Genomic DNA, 18,664 nt, shown 5'->3' on the forward strand with positions numbered 1-18,664 from the left:
GATAGGGTTCAAACCCACTTCTCTTGCATCTCTTGCATTGGCAGGCAGGTTCTTTACCACTGGCACCACCTGGGAAGCCTGATACCTTTTATACATATTATTTTATACATTTTTGTTTACAGTTTTTAAAAATAAACAGGAGAAAACAGACATTTCTACTTTTTTTCTTTTTTTATAATTATATGATTGCTGTAACTTGATGCTCTTTGATTTTTTTTCCACGTGAATTTGAATTTTATTGTCTGTGATCACTTACCTGGTCTTAGGACTTAATGAAGCTCAGGTTCTTGATGTCTTGTCACAGAAAGAATTCAGTGAGAGACAAAGTGATAGGTAAGAATTGAATGTATTTAAATATAAGCACACTCTACAAAAGGAGTGTGGACCGTCTCAGAAGGTGAGGTGCCTCGAAATGTGGCAAGTGGTTAGTTTTTACGGGCAGGGTAATTTCATAGTCTGTTGAGTGGGAGGATTATTTCTTATTTCAGTTACTTCACAGAAAGGGTGGAGATCTCCAGGGAGTGGGCCACTGCCCTCTGTTTGTTCTTTGATTGTTGCTCTTGTTCAGTTGGTAAGTCTGCTAAGACTCTGCCATTTCACGGACTGTAGCATGCCGGGCTTCCCTGTCCTTCACTATCTCCCAGAGTTTGCTAAAATTCATGTCCATTGAGTTGGTGATGCTATCCAACCATCTCATCCTCTGCTGCCCCCTTCTCCTTTTGCCTTCAATCTTTCCCAGCATCAGGGCGTTTTCCAGTGAGTCAGCTCTTAACATCAAGTTGCATCAAGTGGCCAAAGTATTGGAGCTTCAGCTTCAGCATCAGTCCTTCCAATGAATATTCAGGGTTGATTTCCTTTACAATTGACTGGTTTGATATTCTTGTAGTCCAAGGGACTCCCAAGAGTCTTCTCCAGCACCACAATTCAGAAGCATCAGTTCTTCAGCGCTCAGTCTTCTTTATGGTCCAACTCTCACATCCATACATGACTATTGGAAAAACTGTAGCTTTGACTATATGGACCTTTATAGGCAAAGTGATATCTCTGCTTTTTAATATGTTGTCTAGGTTGGTCATAGCTTTTCTTCCAAGGAGCAGGTGTCTTTTCATTGCATGGCTGCAGTCACCATCTGCAGTGATTTTGGAGCCCAAGAAAATAAAACCTGTCACTGTCTCCACTTTTTCTTCTATTTGCCATAAAGTGATGGGACCAGATGCCATGATCTTAGTATTTTGGATGTTGTGTTTCAACCCAGCTTTTTCACTCTTCTCTTTCACCCTCATTAAGAGAGCCTTTAATTCCTCTTTATTTTCTGCCATTAGAGTTGTTATCATGTGCATATCTGAGGTTGTTGATATTTCTCCCAGCAGTCTTGATTCCAGCTTGTGCTGCATAGAAGTTAAATAAGCAGGGTGACAATATGCAGCCTTGATGTACTCCTTTCCCAATTTTCAGTCAGTTGTTCTGTGTAAGGTTCTCACTGTTGCTTCTTGACCTGCATACACATTTTTCAGGAGATAGGTAAGATGATCTGGTATTCCCATCCCTTTGAGAATTTTTCACAGTTGGTTGTGATCCACACAGTCAAAGGCTTCCTTGTAGTCAATGAAGCAGCTGTCTTTCTGGAATTCTTGCTTTCTCGGTGATCCAACGAATGTTGACAATTTGATCTCTGGTTCCTCTGCCTCTCTGAAACCCAGCTTGTACATCTGGAAGTTCTCATTTCATGTACTGCTGAAGCCTAGCTTGAAGAATTTTGAACATAACATTGCTTGCATGTGAAATGAGCATAGTTGTATGGTAGTTTGAATATTCTTTGGCATTGCCCTTCTTTCGGATTGGAATGAAAACTGACCTTTTCCAGTCTTGTGGCCACTGTTGAGTTTTCCAAATTTGCCGACGTACTGTGTTCAGCACTTTGACAGCAACATCTTTTAGGATTTGAAATAGCTCATATGGAATTCCGTCACCTCCCCTAACTTTGTTCCTAGTACTGCTTCCTAAGGCCCACTTGACTTCAGACTCCAGGATATCAGGCTCTAGGTGAGTGACCACACCATCGTGGTTATCGGGTCATTAAGACCTTTTTTGTATCATTCTTCTGTGTACTCTTGCCACCTCTTCTTAATCTCTTCTGCTTCTATTAGGTCCATACCGTTTCTGTCCTTTATGTTGCCCATCCTTGCAATGGGTGTGAAATTCATTGCAAGCAATGAAATGTGCCCTTGATATGTTCAATTTTCATGAAGAGATCTCTAATCTTTCCCATTGTATTGTTTTCCTCTATTTCTCTGCATGGTTCATTGAAGAAGGCCTTCATATCTCTCCTTGCTGTTCCCTGGGACTCTGCATTCAGTCGAATATTCTTTCCCTTTCTCCCTTGCCTTTTGCTTTTCTTCTTTCTTCAGCTACTTGTAAGGCCTCCTCAGACAACCACTTTGCCCTCTTTGTTCTTTGATGATTGGCCTGAAAGATCGTGGTGCTGGTTGGTATGTCACTTAGCTTATGCTAGTATATTACAGTAAGCATATAATGAGGGTCAAGGTCCACTGGAAGTCAGATCTTCCACCATCTTTAACTGAGTTTGTTCTAACCAGTTTTTGTCATGTCCAGTGTCTTTGTCATTCTTTTAAATGTTGTGCCCTGCCCCCTTCCCTCCTGTTTGACTGAGAAGTCAGCTGTTAATCTAAATTAGGTTCTCTTAAGTAATGACTTCCAACACTTTTACTGTGATGCATCAGTTGGTCTGTTTCTGTTTATCCTCTTTGGGATTTGTTTAACTTCCTGGATATATAGATCATTTTTTAATGGATTTTGGGAAGTTTGGGCCATTATTTCTTTGACTTTTTTCTGTTCTTCCTCTCTTCTCCCCATTTATGCATGTTGGTATGCTTAATGTGGGCCTACATTTCTGCAAGTTTCACTTCACTTTTCATTTTTTTTCTCTCTGTTCTTTGGCCTTCATAATCTCTATTGATCTTAGAGCTTGGTGGTTCTTTTTGTCTTTCAGACAAAGTTAATGTAATTATGATTTCCTTTAGTTCTGGGCATCTTTGTAATGGCTACTTTAAAGTCTTTTTCCTGATATCAACATGTAAGCACTCTCACAGGCTTTTTATTCTGATTTATGGGTCATACTTTCTTGTTTCTTTGAATTCCTTGCAGTTTTTTTGTTAGAAACTAGACATCTTGGATAATATGTTGTAGCAACTCTGGGTAAGTGGTCTCTGCATCCTCTAGGATTTATTATGTACAGCAAATAAGGAGAACATCAGAATCTTTCCAAAGCAGTCTCTCTGAACAGCAAAATTAGGGAGGTTTTAAGCTAAGGCTATATATATATTCATGAAAGCACTTGATTGAACAGATGAAATTTAGCATTTGGGGCAGAGGTCAACAAAGTCCAAGCTTTAGTTGACCTAAGTCTGGAGCTTCAACATCATCATTCCACCCTCTCCCTGGGTAGGAGCCTTAGGTCCTCAAGAACTCAAATATATATTGTGTGTTTCCCTTGAGTAGCCAGGAGAATGCCCCAAGGCCACACTATTGTTTCCTGACTGCTTCTCCCTTGTTTCTACATTCCCTCCCTTCAGTTCAGTTCAGTTCAGTCGCTCAGTCCTGTCCAACTCTTTGCAACCGCATGAATCGCAGCACGCCAGGCCTCCCTGTCCATCACCAACTCCTGGAGTTCACCCAAACTCATGTCCATTGAGTCGGTGATGCCATCCAGCCATCTCATCCTCTGTCGTCCCCTTCTCCTCCTGCCCCCAATCCCTCCCATCATCAGAGTCTTTTCCAATGAGTCAACTCTTCGCATGAGGTGGCCAAAGTATTAGAGTTTCAGCTTTAGCATCAGTCCTTCCAAAAAACACCCAGATTGATCTTTAGAATGGACTGGTTGGATCTCCTTGCAATCCAAGGGACGCTCAAGAGTCTTCACCAACACCACAGTTCAAAAGCATCAATTCTTCGGCACTCAGCTTTCTTCACAGTCCAACCCTCACATCCATACATGAACACTGGAAAAACCATAGCCTTGACTAGACGAACCTTTGTTGGCAAAATAATGTCTCTGCTTTTGAATATGCTATCTAGGTTGGTCATAACTTTTCTTCCAAGGAGTAAGCGTCTTTTAATTTCATGGCTCCAGTCACCATCTGCAGTGATTTTGGAGCCCCCAAAAATAAAGTCTGACACTGTTTCCCCATCTATTTCCCATGAAGTGATGGGACCAGATGCCATGATGTTAGTTTTCTGAACGTTGAGCTTTAAGCCAACTTTTTCACTCTCCTCTTTCACTTTCATCAAGAGGCTTTTTGCTTCCTCTTCACTTTCTGCCATAAGGGTGGTGTCATCTGCATATCTGAGGTTATTGAGATTTCTCCCGGCAATCTTGATTCCACCTTGTGCTTCGTCCAGCCCAGCGTTTCTCATGATGTGCTCTGCATATAAGTCAAATAAGCAGGATGACAATATACAGCCTTGACGAACTCCTTTTCCTATTTGGAACCAGTCTGTTGTTCCATGTCCAGTTCTAACTGTTGCTTCCTGACCTGCATATAGGTTTCTCAAGAGGCAGGTCAGGTGGTCTGGTATTCTCATCTCTTTCAGAATTTTCCACAGTTTTTGTGATCCACACAGTCAAGGCTTTGGCATAGTCAATAAAGCAGAAATAGATGTTTTTCTGGAACTCTCTTGCTTTTTCGATGATGCAGTGGATGTTGGCAATTTAATCTCTGGTTCCTCTGCCTTTTCTAAAACCAGCTTGATCATCTGGAAGTTCACGGTTCATGTATTGCTAAAGCCTGGCTTGGAGAATTTTGAGCATTACTTTACTAGTGTGTGAGATGAGTGCAATTGTGTGGTAGTTTGAGCATTCTTTGGCATTGCCTTTCTTTGGGATTGGAATGAAAACTGACCTTTTCCAGTCCTGTGGCCACTGCTGAGTTTTCCAAATTTGCTGGCATATTGAGTGCAGCACTTTCACAGCATCATCTTCTAGGATTTGAAATAGCTCAACTGGAATTCCATCACCTCCACTAGCTTTGTTTGTAGTGATGCTTTCTAAGGCCCACTTGACTTCACATTCCAGGATGTCTGCCTCTAGGTGAGTGATCACACCATCGTGATTATCTGGGTAGTGAAGATCTTTTTTGTACAGTTCTCCTGTGTATTCTTGCCACCTCTTCTTAATATCTTCTGCTTCTGTTAGTCCATACCATTTCTGTTCTTTATCGAGCCCATCTTTGCATGAAATGTACCCTTGGTATCTCTAATTTTCTTGAAGAGATCTCTAGTCTTTCCCATTCTATTGTTTTCCTCTATTTCTTTGCACTGATTTCTGAGGAAGGCTTTCTTATCTCTCCTTGCTATTCTTTGGAACTCTGCATTCAGATGCTTATGTCTTTCCTTTTCTCCTTTGCTTTTTGCTTCTCTTCTTTTCAAAGCTGTTTATAAGGGCTCCCCAGACAGCCATTTTACTTTTTTGCATTTCTTTTCCATGGGGATGGTCTTGATCCCTGTCTCCTGTACAATGTCATGAACCTTAGCCCATAGTTCATCAGGCACTCTATCTATCAGATCTAGGCCCTTAAATCTATTTCTCACTTCCACTGTATAATCATAAAGAAATCTGATTTAGGTCATACCTGAATGGTCTAGTGGTTTTCCCTACTTTCTTCAATTTAAGTCTGAATTTGGCAATACTGAGTTCATGACCTGAGCCGCATTCAGCTCCCAGTGTTGTTTTTGCTGACTGTATAGAGCTTCACCATCTTTGGCTGCAAAGAGTATAATCAGTCTGATTTCGGTGTTGACCATCTGGTGATGTCCATGTGTAGAGTCTTCTCTTGTGTTATTGGAAGAGGGTGTTTGCTATGACCAATGCATTCTCATGGCAAAACTCTATTAGCCTTTGCCCTGCTTCATTCCGTATTCCAAGGCCAAATTTGCCTGTTACCCCAGGTGTTTCTTGACTTCCTACTTTTGCATTCCAGTCCCCTATAATGAAAAGGACATCTTTTTTGGGTGTTAGTTCTAAAAGGTCTTGTAGGTCTTCATAGAACCGTTCAACTTCAGCTTCTTCAGCGTTACTGGTTGGGGCATAGACTTGGATTACTGTGATATTGAATGGTTTGCCTTGGAAACAAACAGAGATCATTCTGTTGTTTTTGAGATTGCATCCAAGTACTGCATTTCAGACTCTTTTGTTGACCATGATGGCTACTCCATTTCTTCTAAGGGATTCCTGCCCACAGTAGTAGATATAATGGTCATCTGAGTTAAATTCACCCATTGCAGTCCATTTTAGTTAGCTGATTCCTAGAATGTCAACATTCACTCTTGCCATCTCTTGTTTGACCACTTCCAATTTGCTTGATTCATGAACCTGACATTCCAGTTTCCTATGCAGTGTTGCTCTTTTATGGCATCGGACCTTATTTCTATTACCAGTTGCATCCACAGCTGGGTATTGTTTTTGCTTTGGCTCCATCCCTTCATCCCTTCATTCTTTCTGGAGTTATTTCTCCACTGAGCTGTAGTAGCTTATTGGGCACCTACCGACCTGGGGAGTTCCCCTTTCAGTATCCTATCATTTTGCCTCTTCATACTGTTCATGGGGTTCTCAAGGCAAGAGTACCGAAGTGGTTTGCCATTCCCTTCTCCAGTGGGCCACATTCTGTCAGACTTCTCCACCATGACCCACCCTTCTTAGGTGGCCCCACACGGCATGGCGTAGTTTCATTGAGTTAGACAAGGCTGTGGTCCATGTGTTTAGATTGACTAGTTTTCTGTGATTATGGTTTCTATGTCTGCCCTCTGATGCCTCTTGCAACACCTACTGTCTTACTTGGGTTTCTCTTACCTTGGATGTGGGGTCTCTCTTCATGGCTGCTCCAGCAAAGCGCAGCCACTTTTCCTTACCTTGGATGAGTGGTATCTCCTCACAGCCGCCCCTCCTGACCTTGAATGTGGAGTAGCTCCTCTCGGCTCTCCTGCTGAGATCATTAATTATCCCTCCCTTAAGATCATTAATTACTGAGACCTGTTGCAGGGCAAACATTGGGCCAGGCTTAGATCACAAAATGGCTTAAGCCACAATGTGTTCTTTTCTGTTGAGAAAGCCATTCTTGGTTCACTTTCTCCCGGGACCCCTTAACCAGTCTGCTCACAGTTAGAATAGGTAGGAAGATCGAGGCCTGTCCCCTGACATGCCCAGGCCAGGGAGCCTGGAGACTGAGTGTGAGCAACTGAAGAACAGGCTAGAAGAATGGGGTTTTTATGTTGCACTCTAAAAAATCTTTAATGACTTCTTATCTTTTTTTCTAGCTGAGTTACGCAATGTGACAAACTGTCAGTCTAACCAACCAAGGTAAGGGAAAAATACTAAGAATGAGGCCAAAAGAATTAAGGATGTAGTATTCCAAAAACAACCATTTAGCATAGTAAGGGATCCTTGTTTCAGTGTTAACCTTTGTCCTCAGCTACTTGGAAATACATAACAATCACGTCTCCTCTCTAGCCCTATCTTCTCAATTTCCATGTTAAAAGATGGAATCAATAACATAGTTCTCCTTTAGAATGACTTAGTTTATTATTGCTTTTAAGAGGGAAACCAGAGATAAGCAGAGTTTCGAACTACGTTTCAGTTAGTTTCAAGTAGTAAAGTCTTGAAAATGGCAATTGTGAAGAGATCAGAGGAAGTTATAGATCAGTAAAGGGTTTGGGTCATGTGTGACTCTTGAAAAGAGGTCAGTGTCAATTGACAGATTTTGGGCTTGTTGGGGAAACTTGATCCAGGAACACTAGAGGCAATAGGAGGCTCAGATTCTTTTTCTTCTGTAAATTGAGCTAATACGTCTTTTGTCTTTAGTAATGAAGGTGATGCTATCAAAGTTTTCGTACGAATACGCCCACCTATAGAGGGTTCTGGATCAGCTGATGGAGAGCAAAACTTATGCTTATCTGTGCTCTCTTCTACGACTCTCCGGCTGCACTCCAACCCTGAGCCTAAGACCTTCGTGTTTGATCATGTGGCCAACATGGACACGACTCAGGTAATGATAATTTGGGGAGCTCCACTTTTCATTTGGGACATACAAGATTCTGTTACTTGGGAGAATTTCATTTCTGATTTCATCAGTTCAATAGATCTCAAATAAGTAAGGAAGCTCACATATTCCATTAGCATTTTAGATTTAATTTCATTAAATATTTTTCTGCCTCCGTCAAAGTTTGAACAGCATGACAAGCCTGTTTTACTTCCCCTCTCCAACCAGTGTTGGAGGTTATTGAAAGTATACTTTTGAGAACCCCTGGATGATTGATAAGTAAAGTTGAACTGCCTAGTTTAAGAATATCTTAGTTCTGGCTGCTGTTACACAAATAGGAGACTGGGTGGTTTAAACAATAAACATCTATTTCTCAGAGTTCTGGAGGTTGGGAAATCCAAGAGCAAGTGCCAGAGATCCAGTGTCTTGGGAGGACTCCCTAGATTGTAGACAGCTTCCTTCCACTGTGTCCTCACGTGGTGGAAAGAGAGAGTTCTGTGTGTCTTTTGTTATAAGGGAACTCAGGCATACCTTGTTTTATGGCACTTTGGAGATACTGGGTTTATTTACATACAATTGAAGGTTTGTGGCAACTCTGCATTTTTCCAACAGCATTGCTCACTTCATGTCCTTGTGTCACACTGTGGTCAATATTTCTTGAAATATTTCATACTTTTTCATTTGTGACCCCATATCCTTTGTGACTATATATTTGTTATGGTGATCTGTGATCAGAAATCTTTGATGTTACTGTTGTAACTCTTGGCATTTTTTAGCAATAAAGTATTTTTATATTAAGACATATACATTGTTTTCTTAGAAATAATCTGTCCCACACTTAATAGACTATAATATAGTATAAATTTAACTTTGATATGGACTGGAAAACCGAAAAGTTCATGTGACTCGCTCTGCTGCTGTATTTACTTTATTGAGCTTGTCTGGAAATGAACCTACAATATCTACAAGGTGTGTCCATACTGGATCACGAGGGCTCCAGTCTCATTATTACTTACTTCCCAAGGACCCCATCTCCAAATACTATCACACTGGGGCTTAGTATTTCAGTGTGGGAATTTTAGGGAGGTTACAGACATTCAGGGGCTTCCCACACAGCTCACTGGTAAAGAATCTGCCTGCCAAGCAGGAGATGTGGTTTCGATCCCTTTGTCGGGAAGATCCCCTGGAGAAGGAAATGGCAACCCACTCCAGTATTCTTGCCTGGAGAATCCCATGGACAGAGGAGCCTGGTGGGCTATAGTTCATGGGGTTGCAAATGAGCTGGACATGACCTATCAACTAAAACCACTTAGACAGTGATCGATATAAGATTACTATGGTGTTGGGTCTTCCTTGATGGTCCAGTGGTTAAGACTCATCCCTCTTGGGGGAACTAAGATTACCACATGCTGCAGGGCACAGCCAAAAAATAATTACTGTGCTTTCAATAACTTTTGCTAATTAAGAACAATTTGGTTAAAATCTAGTCAGCACTGTTCACTGGAACTTTCTGTGGTAATGGAAATGTTCTGTATCTGTGCTGTCCATTGCATTAGCCTTTAGCCACACATGGTTATTTAAGTTTAAATTAATTAAGATTAATTAAAATTTAAAACCCACCTTTTTAGATTATTAGTTTCTCAGATGTCCTAGCCACATGTGGCTAGTCATGTGTGATATATGAATAGTGTGTCTGAGGACCTGACTTTAATAGCCACATATGGCTAATGTTTATTGCATTGGACATCACACATATTGATTGTTCCCTCGTAATACACATGATTTGTGTTTTTGGTGACACGTAGATTTTTAGATCTTTTTTTTCATCTAGGACATGTCTGAAAAATGGAAATAGAAAGTGAGTCACATATATATTAATAATTTAAAAAATTTTAATAGCTACAGTTTTGGCTCTTCTGCATACCTTGTAGGATCTTAGTTCCCTGGCCAGGGATCAAACCTGGGCCCTCAGAAGTGAGAACACCGAGTCCTAACCACTGGACCACCAAGGAATTTCCTAGTAACTACATCTTTAAAAAATTAAAAAGCAATGGGTAAAATTAATTTTAATTCTGTATCTTATTTGACCTTGTATATCTAAAATACATTTCAACATGTAATGAACATAAAGCAAGTTATTAATGAGGTATTTTCCATTGTTTTTTTCATGTTCAACCTTTCAAAACTGATGATTGTTTTATATTTACAACACATCTCAAATTGAACTAGACACATTTCAGGTGCTCTGTAGCCTGTGTGACTCACGGCTACCAATACTGGACGGTGCAGGTGTCTGAATCCTTGCTTTGTTAATACAAGTGCATCTGTTGTTGTACAGTCACTCAGTTGTGTCCGACTCTTTGCGACCCCATGAACTGCAGCCCACTGGGCTTCCCTGTCCTTCACCATCTCCCAGAGTTCACTCAAACTCATGTCCATTGAGTCAGTGATGTCATCCAACCATCTCATCCTCTATTGTCCCCCTCTCCCAGCTTCAGGGTCTTTTCTAATGATGCATCTACTTGTATATAAAAATGAAAGGAAAAATCAGATAAAAGTTTGTGGGAAAAGTACTGAAGAACATATAGGGGTATGTATTTTATGCTAATAGCAGTATAATATTGTGTGCAACATGCTAATTTCTATATAAAGTCTAGATGTGGGGTTTAAATCTATAATTGCATAGCAGATTAATGGATATAATTATGTTTACAGCTTTATCATCTTAGATATTTTAGCCTTTTTTTGTATAGTGGATATAATTTTCACATTGCAAATGACAATTTACACACAAATTTTATTATATTTTAGAATGTCGTTTAGGGAAAACGTTTTCATTTTTGTAAAATGCTAACATATTTGGTGCTTACATTTATAGGAGTCTATGTTCTCAACTGTGGCCAAAGGCATTGTGGAGTCTTGCATGAGCGGTTACAATGGCACCATCTTTGCGTAGTAAGTTGTCTCCTGTGCTCTTATACAAGGTTACAATAGTAAGTGCTTCTATTTGTTTCCTATGGCTGCTGTAACAGATGACCACATACTTAAGTGGCTTGAAAAACACAAATTTATTATCTTACAGTGTTGTGAGTCAGAAGTCCGACAAGGCTCTCTGAGCTAAAATAAAGGTGTCAGCAGGACTGTGTTTTGCTTCTAGGCCATCTCAGCAGACAGAGCTTGGTAATGTGTGCACATATACTAAGTCATGTGTGGAGACATATCTACAATTGTTTCTGTTGTTGTCTGTTTCTTTTGAATATATACAGTAAGCTAGACTTGAGTTCATGCTGCTGCTACTAAGTCACTTCAGTCGTGTCCGACTCTGTGCGACCCCATAGATGGCGGCCCACCAGGCTTCCCCGTCCCTGGGATTCTCCAGGCAAGAACACTGGAGTGGGTTGCCATTTCCTTCTCCAATGCATGAAAGTGAAAAGTGAAAGTGAAGTCGCTCAGTCGTGTCCGACTCTAGTGACCCCATGGACTGCAGCCCACCAGGCTCCTCCATCCATGGGATTTTCCAGGCAAGAGTACTGGAGTGCGGTGCCATTGCCTTCATGCTAATGTCTGAGTAATCCAAGGACTGAGAATCGACATGGGTTCATTCTAACCTTTCTTTCTTTTTTATCTGTAACTTCCTGGCTGACAGAAACCTGGATTCCTACTGCTATCATCCATTTATTTATTTGTTCAGCCCTAGTACACATGCAAAGCAGTTTCCAAATTGTTAGCATGGATCCTTGTGAGAAACAATTTTACTGAGTACATTGTTGATGCACAGATCCTTTTTTTCCCTTAAGTCCTACAATTTCTAATCAAAACCTCCTTTTGTCAACTTAGGTCAGCTCCTTTTCTGCCTACTGCCTTCAGTGCAGTGTGTCATGAACTTGTAATCAGTTAGATGCATTTCATTCCAGGGTCTCTGACATCCTAGTTTGATGTGTTTTGCTTGTTTATTACTCACCCTTTGTGATGTACGGTTGCTTAGCGTATTGACAGTTGCAGAGTCATGTTTTTGGCACGCCTACTGAAGAGAGCAGTCCCTTTCCCTTCAAAGTTCCTCTTGTTGCATTCACAGTCAACCACTTCTTTTTCTCCCAACTGCTGGATACACTAATATATTTTCCATTGCTCTTTTGCCTATTCCAAAGAAATCACATAATATGTAGCCTTTTGCTTAGTAAAGTGTACTTGGGATTTTTCTGTGTTGTTGCATCCATCAATAGCTTTTTCTTTCTTTCTGTCTTTCTCTGATTGCTTCCAGTTTTTAGTGATTATGAATGTTAGTACAAACATTCAAATATTGGGTTTTATGTGAGCATAAGTTTTCAAATCACTTGAGTAAATAAAAAAAACTCCAGTAAAAAAAACTGGAGATACAGTTGCTGGGTCCTATAGTATAAGAAACTATCAAACTGTCTTCAAGATGTATATTGAAAGTGCATGATGATGGGAATTCCCTGGTGAGCCTGTTATTTGGACTTGGTGCTTTCACTGCAGTGGCCTGGGAAAGGGAACTAAGATCCTGTAAACCCCTCAGTGCGGCCAAAATAAAGTGCACAATGATTGTGAATTTCTAAGTATTGGCAGCCTTCAAATATTGCTCTAGATTTAATATTAGAATGTAAGCTGACAATCTTGGCAGGTATACAAGGTGAATTTTATAATTATTTTTTTCCTTTTCTCCTAGCAACAGACTTCCTAATTTTATCTAGAACCAGAAGTTTTTAATAGAATGTAGTGAATTTAGTGAATTATATAGTTCATTTTGAATAGCTGATTTTTGTGTGTGTATATGTACCCTTGGTTTATCCATAATAGGCTCAAAATAAAAGAAAATAAAAATCCAGAAGTCTGAAGCTTGGGTTCATCTTGCACACACTTTCTTCCTTGAAAATTTCCCTTTGCCTTTCATGCTTGCTTTTCAGTTGTGTTCAGCAGAACTAAATGTTCTCTCTTCATCCGTGAAGCACTTAACCATTTTCTCATATTTCTTCTCAAGAGAAGAAAGGATTTTTTTTCACAGAATATTTTGAGTGGTAAAGCTCAAAAATGAAATCCCCAGTAACCAGAGATTATGTATCTTCAAAGTGTTTCCTGTAGGCATACTAATCATAGTATTTAGTTTGAAAATTACTTTTGGTAGTTGAAGATAGAAAGGAGAAGTACATTGAGAGAAGTGAGCATTGATTTATCGGTTGATTGAGCATACTTTCTGGTTCATGAGCTATTTTTAAAAATATCTATTTAATGTATTGGCAGCACCAGTTGTTAGTTGCGACATGTGGGATCTTGTTTCCTGACCAGGGATCAAACGTGAGCTCCCGAATTGGAAGCATGGAGTCTTAGCCACTGGACTGCCAAGGAAGTTCCTAAAGTTATTGTTAATAGTGTCCCCTTCACTTTCAAGTAGGGCACTCAGCAATATCCATTTCTCATTCTGAGTTAACTACAGAACTTATCGCCAACCTGCTTCCAAAAGAAATAGGTAAACAAGCAGATTATGCTGTTTTCTAGCTCTTGGGGCATTGAACCAAAAAGTAAACTCAAAATTTTATGTTTGTGCTATGAATCCAAGCTAAACACATTTATCATCCTAACTGACAACTATATTCAACTTAAATTTTTATTTTTGTATTTTGTTTGTTACCCCTATCTCTCAGGGTACCTGAGAAATCATGACACTACCCAAAATAAGCCTATAGCCTAAGGATGTTTTTAATTGTTTTATTTTTAGTATGACAGTATCTTAGTATCTTTTAAAGGCAGAATTTAGGAGAATTGCTGCATTATTTAGAACAGAAAAAATTAGGAAAAAAATCCAATTGGTTCTGGTTCAATAAATTATGATACATTCGTGGAGTACTATGTAGCCATTAAACATAAAGAGGTAGATTTCTATTTACCCATGTAGAAAAATGTCTGAAATTAGGGAGGAAAAAAAACAGGTTGCAGAGAAGTATGAATAACGTCATTCCAATTTTGTAAATAAAAGTTAAATGAAAACTCTGATGGCTGTGTTTGTATACTCTGGAAGGACTTATCAGACAATTAAGAGTAGTTAGCTCTTAGTAGTAGAATAGGAGAGGAAGAAAATGGATCATTCACTTTTTACCTGGTATAAATTTTAAGAAAGAAAGAAAATTAGTTCTTTGTGGGGAAAATTTATATACTAGTAGACTGTATTAAAATTAGGTAGTCTGCCGTCTATGGGGCTGCACAGAGTTGGACACGACTGAAGTGACTTAGCAGCAGCAGCAGACCATATTAAAATTAGGTAGTCTTCTAAATTATATGTGTGAAAATAATATATAAAACATTCTTTTTTACAGTGGACAGACTGGTTCAGGGAAAACATTTACCATGATGGGTAAGTAAACTAGAGATTAACATTTACTGGCTTAGTCTACTCTTTCATGATAACAGAACTTAGCATGTTTTTTGGAAAGTCATACTTTCTGTGTATGATGTTGAACTCATGAAATTAGGGTCATTTCCCATGTTCTTGTCAGATTACGACTTCCATTATATAACAGTGAAATCTGTGTTTTTGGCTATTTGCAGTTTAAAGCTTAGCACAGAATATGTGCTTAACTAACAACTTTTGAAGAGGGTTTAATGAATTTTTACATATTTATATACCCATATAACCACTCTTCTGATCAAAATTCCTAATCAGTAACTACTCTCACTCTACCCCATGATGTATGTATTACTCTGACTTCTGTATCACTAGTTTTGCTGGATTTTGCACTTCGCTTAGCACAGAATATGTGCTTAACTAACAACTTTTGAAGAGGGTTTAATGAATTTTTACATATTTATATACCCATATAACCACTCTTCTGATCAAAATTCCTAATCAGTAACTACTCCCACTCTACCCCATGATGTATGTATTACTCTGACTTCTGTATCACTAGTTTTGCTGGATTTTGCACTTCTGTGAGTGACATTTTACTGTGTTTACTCTTCTGTCTGGAGTCTCTGTCAGCATGAGGATTCTGAGATTCACTCATGTTATTGAATGTAGTAGTAGTTTATTTCCATTACTGTATAATATATTATTGTATGAGTAGACCACATTTTCCATTCTGCTGTTGCTAGAGAGTTTTAGACCCCATGAATAATGGTGTTATGGACATTTTTTTCCTTGTATGTGTCTTTTAAAATTCATTTCTATTGAACTTTAAACTTCTGGGGGTGGACTTGCTGGGTCACAGTTTGTGTACGTTCAGCTTTTGTAGATAGGGCCATGATAGAGATGTGTCAACGTGGAACTTCCCAGTGCTCCATGTACATGTCCACACTTCATATTGTCCTTTTTAAAAAGTTTAGTTGTTCTGGAGTGTGTGTAGTACTGTCTCATTGTGTTTTTATTTGCACTTCCTTGATTTCCATTGACCACCTTTTATACATTTATTGAACATTTAAATAGCCTCTCTGTTAAATGCACATTCAAGCTTTATTTCTTATTTAAAAATTAGTTTATCATTTTCTTACTCATTTGTGAGGATTCATAAAATAGGTTAGCTCTTTGTCTATAATATAGATGACAAATTTTTCTCTAGTTTTTTTTCTGTTGGCTTACTTAAGTATTTCTTATACCAAAATTTTTATTTTTATATGGTTGAATTTCAGGGTTGTTTTTTTTTAATGGTTTCTGAATTGTGAGTTTTAGTAAGAAAGGTCTTCCTTTCTCTAAAATTACAGCAACATACATACAGATCAGATCAGATCAGTTGCTCAGTCGTGTCCAACTCTTTGCGACCCCATGAATCGCGGCACGCCAGGCCTCCCTGTCCATCACCAACTCCCGGAGTTCACTCAGACTCATGTCCATCGAGGCAGTGATGCCATCCAGCCATCTCATCCTCTGTCGTCCCCTTCTCCTCCTGCCCGCAATCCGTCCCAGCATCAGAGTCTTTTCCAATGAGTCAACTCTTCTCATGAGGTGGCCAAAGTATTGGAGTTTCAGCTTTAGCATCATTCCTTCCAAAGAAATCCCAGGGCTGATCTCCTTCAGAATGGACTGGTTGGATCTCCTTGCAGTCCAAGGGACTCTCAAGAGTCTTCTCCAACACCACAGTTCAAAAGCATCAATTCTTTCTTCACAGTCCAACTCTCACATCCATACATGACCACAGGAAAAACCATAGCCTTGACTAGACGAACCTTTGTTGGCAAAGTAATGTCTCTGCTTTTGAATATGTTATCTAGGTTGGTCATAACTTTCCTTCCAAGGACTAAGCGTCTTTTAATTTCATGGCTCCAGTCACCATCTGCAGTGATTTTGGAGCCCAGAAAAATAAAGTCTGACACTGTTTCCACTGTTTCCCATCTATTTCCCATGAAGTGGTGGGACCGGATGCCATGATCTTCGTTTTCTGAATGTTGAGCTTTAAGCCAACTTTTTCACTCTCCTCTTTCACTTTCATCAAGAGGCTTTTTGCTTCCTCTTCACTTTCTGCCATAAAGGTGGTGTCATCTGCGTATCTGAGGTTATTGATATTTCTCCCGGCAATCTTGATTCCAGTTTGTGTTTCTTCCAGTCCAGCGTTTCTCATGATGCACTCTGCATATAAGTTAAATAAACAGGGTGACAATATACAGCCTTGACGAACTCCTTTTCCTATTTGGAACCAGTCTGTTGTTCCATGTCCAGTTCTAACTGTTGCTTCCTGACCTGCATACAAATTTCTCAAGAGGCAGATCAGATGGTCTGGTATTCCCATCTCTTTCAGAATTTTCCACAGTTTATTGTGATCCACACAGTCAAAGGCTTTGACATAGTCAATAAAGCAGAAATAGATGTTTTTCTGGAACTCTCTTGCTTTTTCTATGATCCAGCGGATGTTGGCAATTTGATCTCTGGTTCCTCTGCCTTTTCTAAAACCAGCTTGAACATCAGGAAGTTCACAGTTCACATTTTGCTGAAGCCTGGCTTGGAGAGTTTTGAGCATTACTTATAAGTGAGTACTAAAAATATGCCAGGCACTCTTCAAGGCTCTGGTGGTCTGTTCAAATAAAAGGCAATGTCAAGGCTCTCTTGGAGCTTATAATTCTCATGGGGGGGATGTACAATTGAAAGCAAATAAATATCTTAGCATTTATGCCAGAGGTAATAAGTAATATGGGCTTCCCTAGTGGCTCATTTGGAGAAGGCGATGGCACCCCACTCCATTACTCTTGCCTGGCAAATCCCATGGATGGAGGAGCCTGGTAGGCTGCAGTCCATGGGGTTGCGAAGAGTCAGACACGACTGAGCAACTTCACTTTCACTCTTCACTTTCATGCATTGGAGAAGGAAATGGCAACCCACTCCAGTGTCTTGCCTGGAGAATCCCAGGGACCGGGGAGCCTGGCGGGCTGCCGTCTATGGGGTCACACAGAGTCGGACACGACTGAAGCGACTTAGCAGCAGCAGCAGCAGCAACAGTGGCTTATTGGTAAAGAATCTGTCTGCCGAGCAGGAGATGCGCGTTCAGTCCTTGGGTCAGGAAGATCCTCTGGAAGAGGAACTGGCAACCCACTGCAGTATTCTGGCCTGGGAAATCCCAAGGACAGAGGATCCTGTGGGCTATAGCCCATGGAGTTTCAGAGTTGGACATGACTTAGTGACTAAACAGCAGCAGTAATAAGTGCTGTGAAGAAAAATAAGGGGATAAAAAGGAGCAGGGGGTACTGTTTTAGGTTGGTGAGTCAGAGAGGCCTCTTGGGGTAACATTTGAAGAAACTTAATGAAATGAGAAGGAACCTTGAGACTATAGGAGAAGATTCTTCTGCAGAGGGGCTGTCCCTGCAAATTCACAGGCCATCCCCGAGTTGGGAGTATGCTGAAAAGTATTCAGGGAACAGCAAGAAAACACATGGGGCTAGAGTGGAATTTTCCAGAATTATGGGCAGGTTGGCAATGTAGCCAGAGGGCAAGTCATGGATTTTGGATTTTCTTATGAGGGGATGTGAAGTCATGGAAAGGTTTGTTGTTTGTTTGTTTGTTTTTAAGAAGCATTGCATGAAGTGATGTTAAATTAAAAGTACTACTCAAGCAGCTGAATGGAGTAGAGACTATAAGAAGGGGTTAGAGCAGAAGCAGGATTTCGAGCTGAGTCAAGAGACTAGGCAAGAGATGATAAGGTAACTGTAACAAGTGTGCTGAATATCTTTGTATAGGATTTAGCAGGAAAATGTTAAAAAATTATCTGCACATACTCTAATATTCTGTCCTGTGTGTTACTTCCATTTTTCTACCATTTGTGTTTATATACATACATATATATATACACACACACACACACAGACATACATATATTTAAGGTACAGTTTACAAGGTCCATTTAATATATTTTAGATATAGCACATCAAGATGATGATAATATTTTAAGATTTATTTTCTGTAGCTTTCTTGCATACACTAGCATTTTCTTAGTTCCTGTGGTCTCTAAGGTATAATTTACTAATACGTACAGTAACTTTTAGATCTTTTCTAGCTATATAATTTTTTCTGCTAAATATAGCTAGTTTGAATTAATATTCCAAAAACTACTACTTACATATCTACTACATTTCCCCCTTTCTCCAGTGTTAACAAAATAAGGGTAGGATTCCTCTTCAGT

General features: G+C 39.7%; 1 protein-coding gene and 1 non-coding gene across 3 annotated transcripts in view; one reads left to right on the top strand and one right to left on the bottom strand.

Annotated features, from left to right (window-relative positions):
- KIF15 (kinesin family member 15) overlaps positions 1-18,664 on the top strand; it is a 59,240-nt gene that overhangs the window by 3,964 nt on the left and 36,612 nt on the right. For both annotated transcript variants that reach the window (XM_044933939.2, XM_006070692.4), the window contains exons 2-5: positions 7,330-7,372; positions 7,874-8,057; positions 10,930-11,006; positions 14,381-14,418. In XM_044933939.2, the coding sequence (XP_044789874.1) occupies positions 7,330-7,372; positions 7,874-8,057; positions 10,930-11,006; positions 14,381-14,418 (342 nt within the window). The remainder of the gene's footprint in view (positions 1-7,329; positions 7,373-7,873; positions 8,058-10,929; positions 11,007-14,380; positions 14,419-18,664) is intronic.
- Positions 9,991-10,063, bottom strand: TRNAE-CUC. The gene has a single exon. It is a non-coding gene; the product is annotated as a tRNA-Glu (tRNA).

This window comes from Bubalus bubalis, chromosome 21 (genome assembly GCF_019923935.1).
Source record: "Bubalus bubalis isolate 160015118507 breed Murrah chromosome 21, NDDB_SH_1, whole genome shotgun sequence".
Lineage (NCBI taxonomy): Eukaryota > Metazoa > Chordata > Mammalia > Artiodactyla > Bovidae > Bubalus > Bubalus bubalis.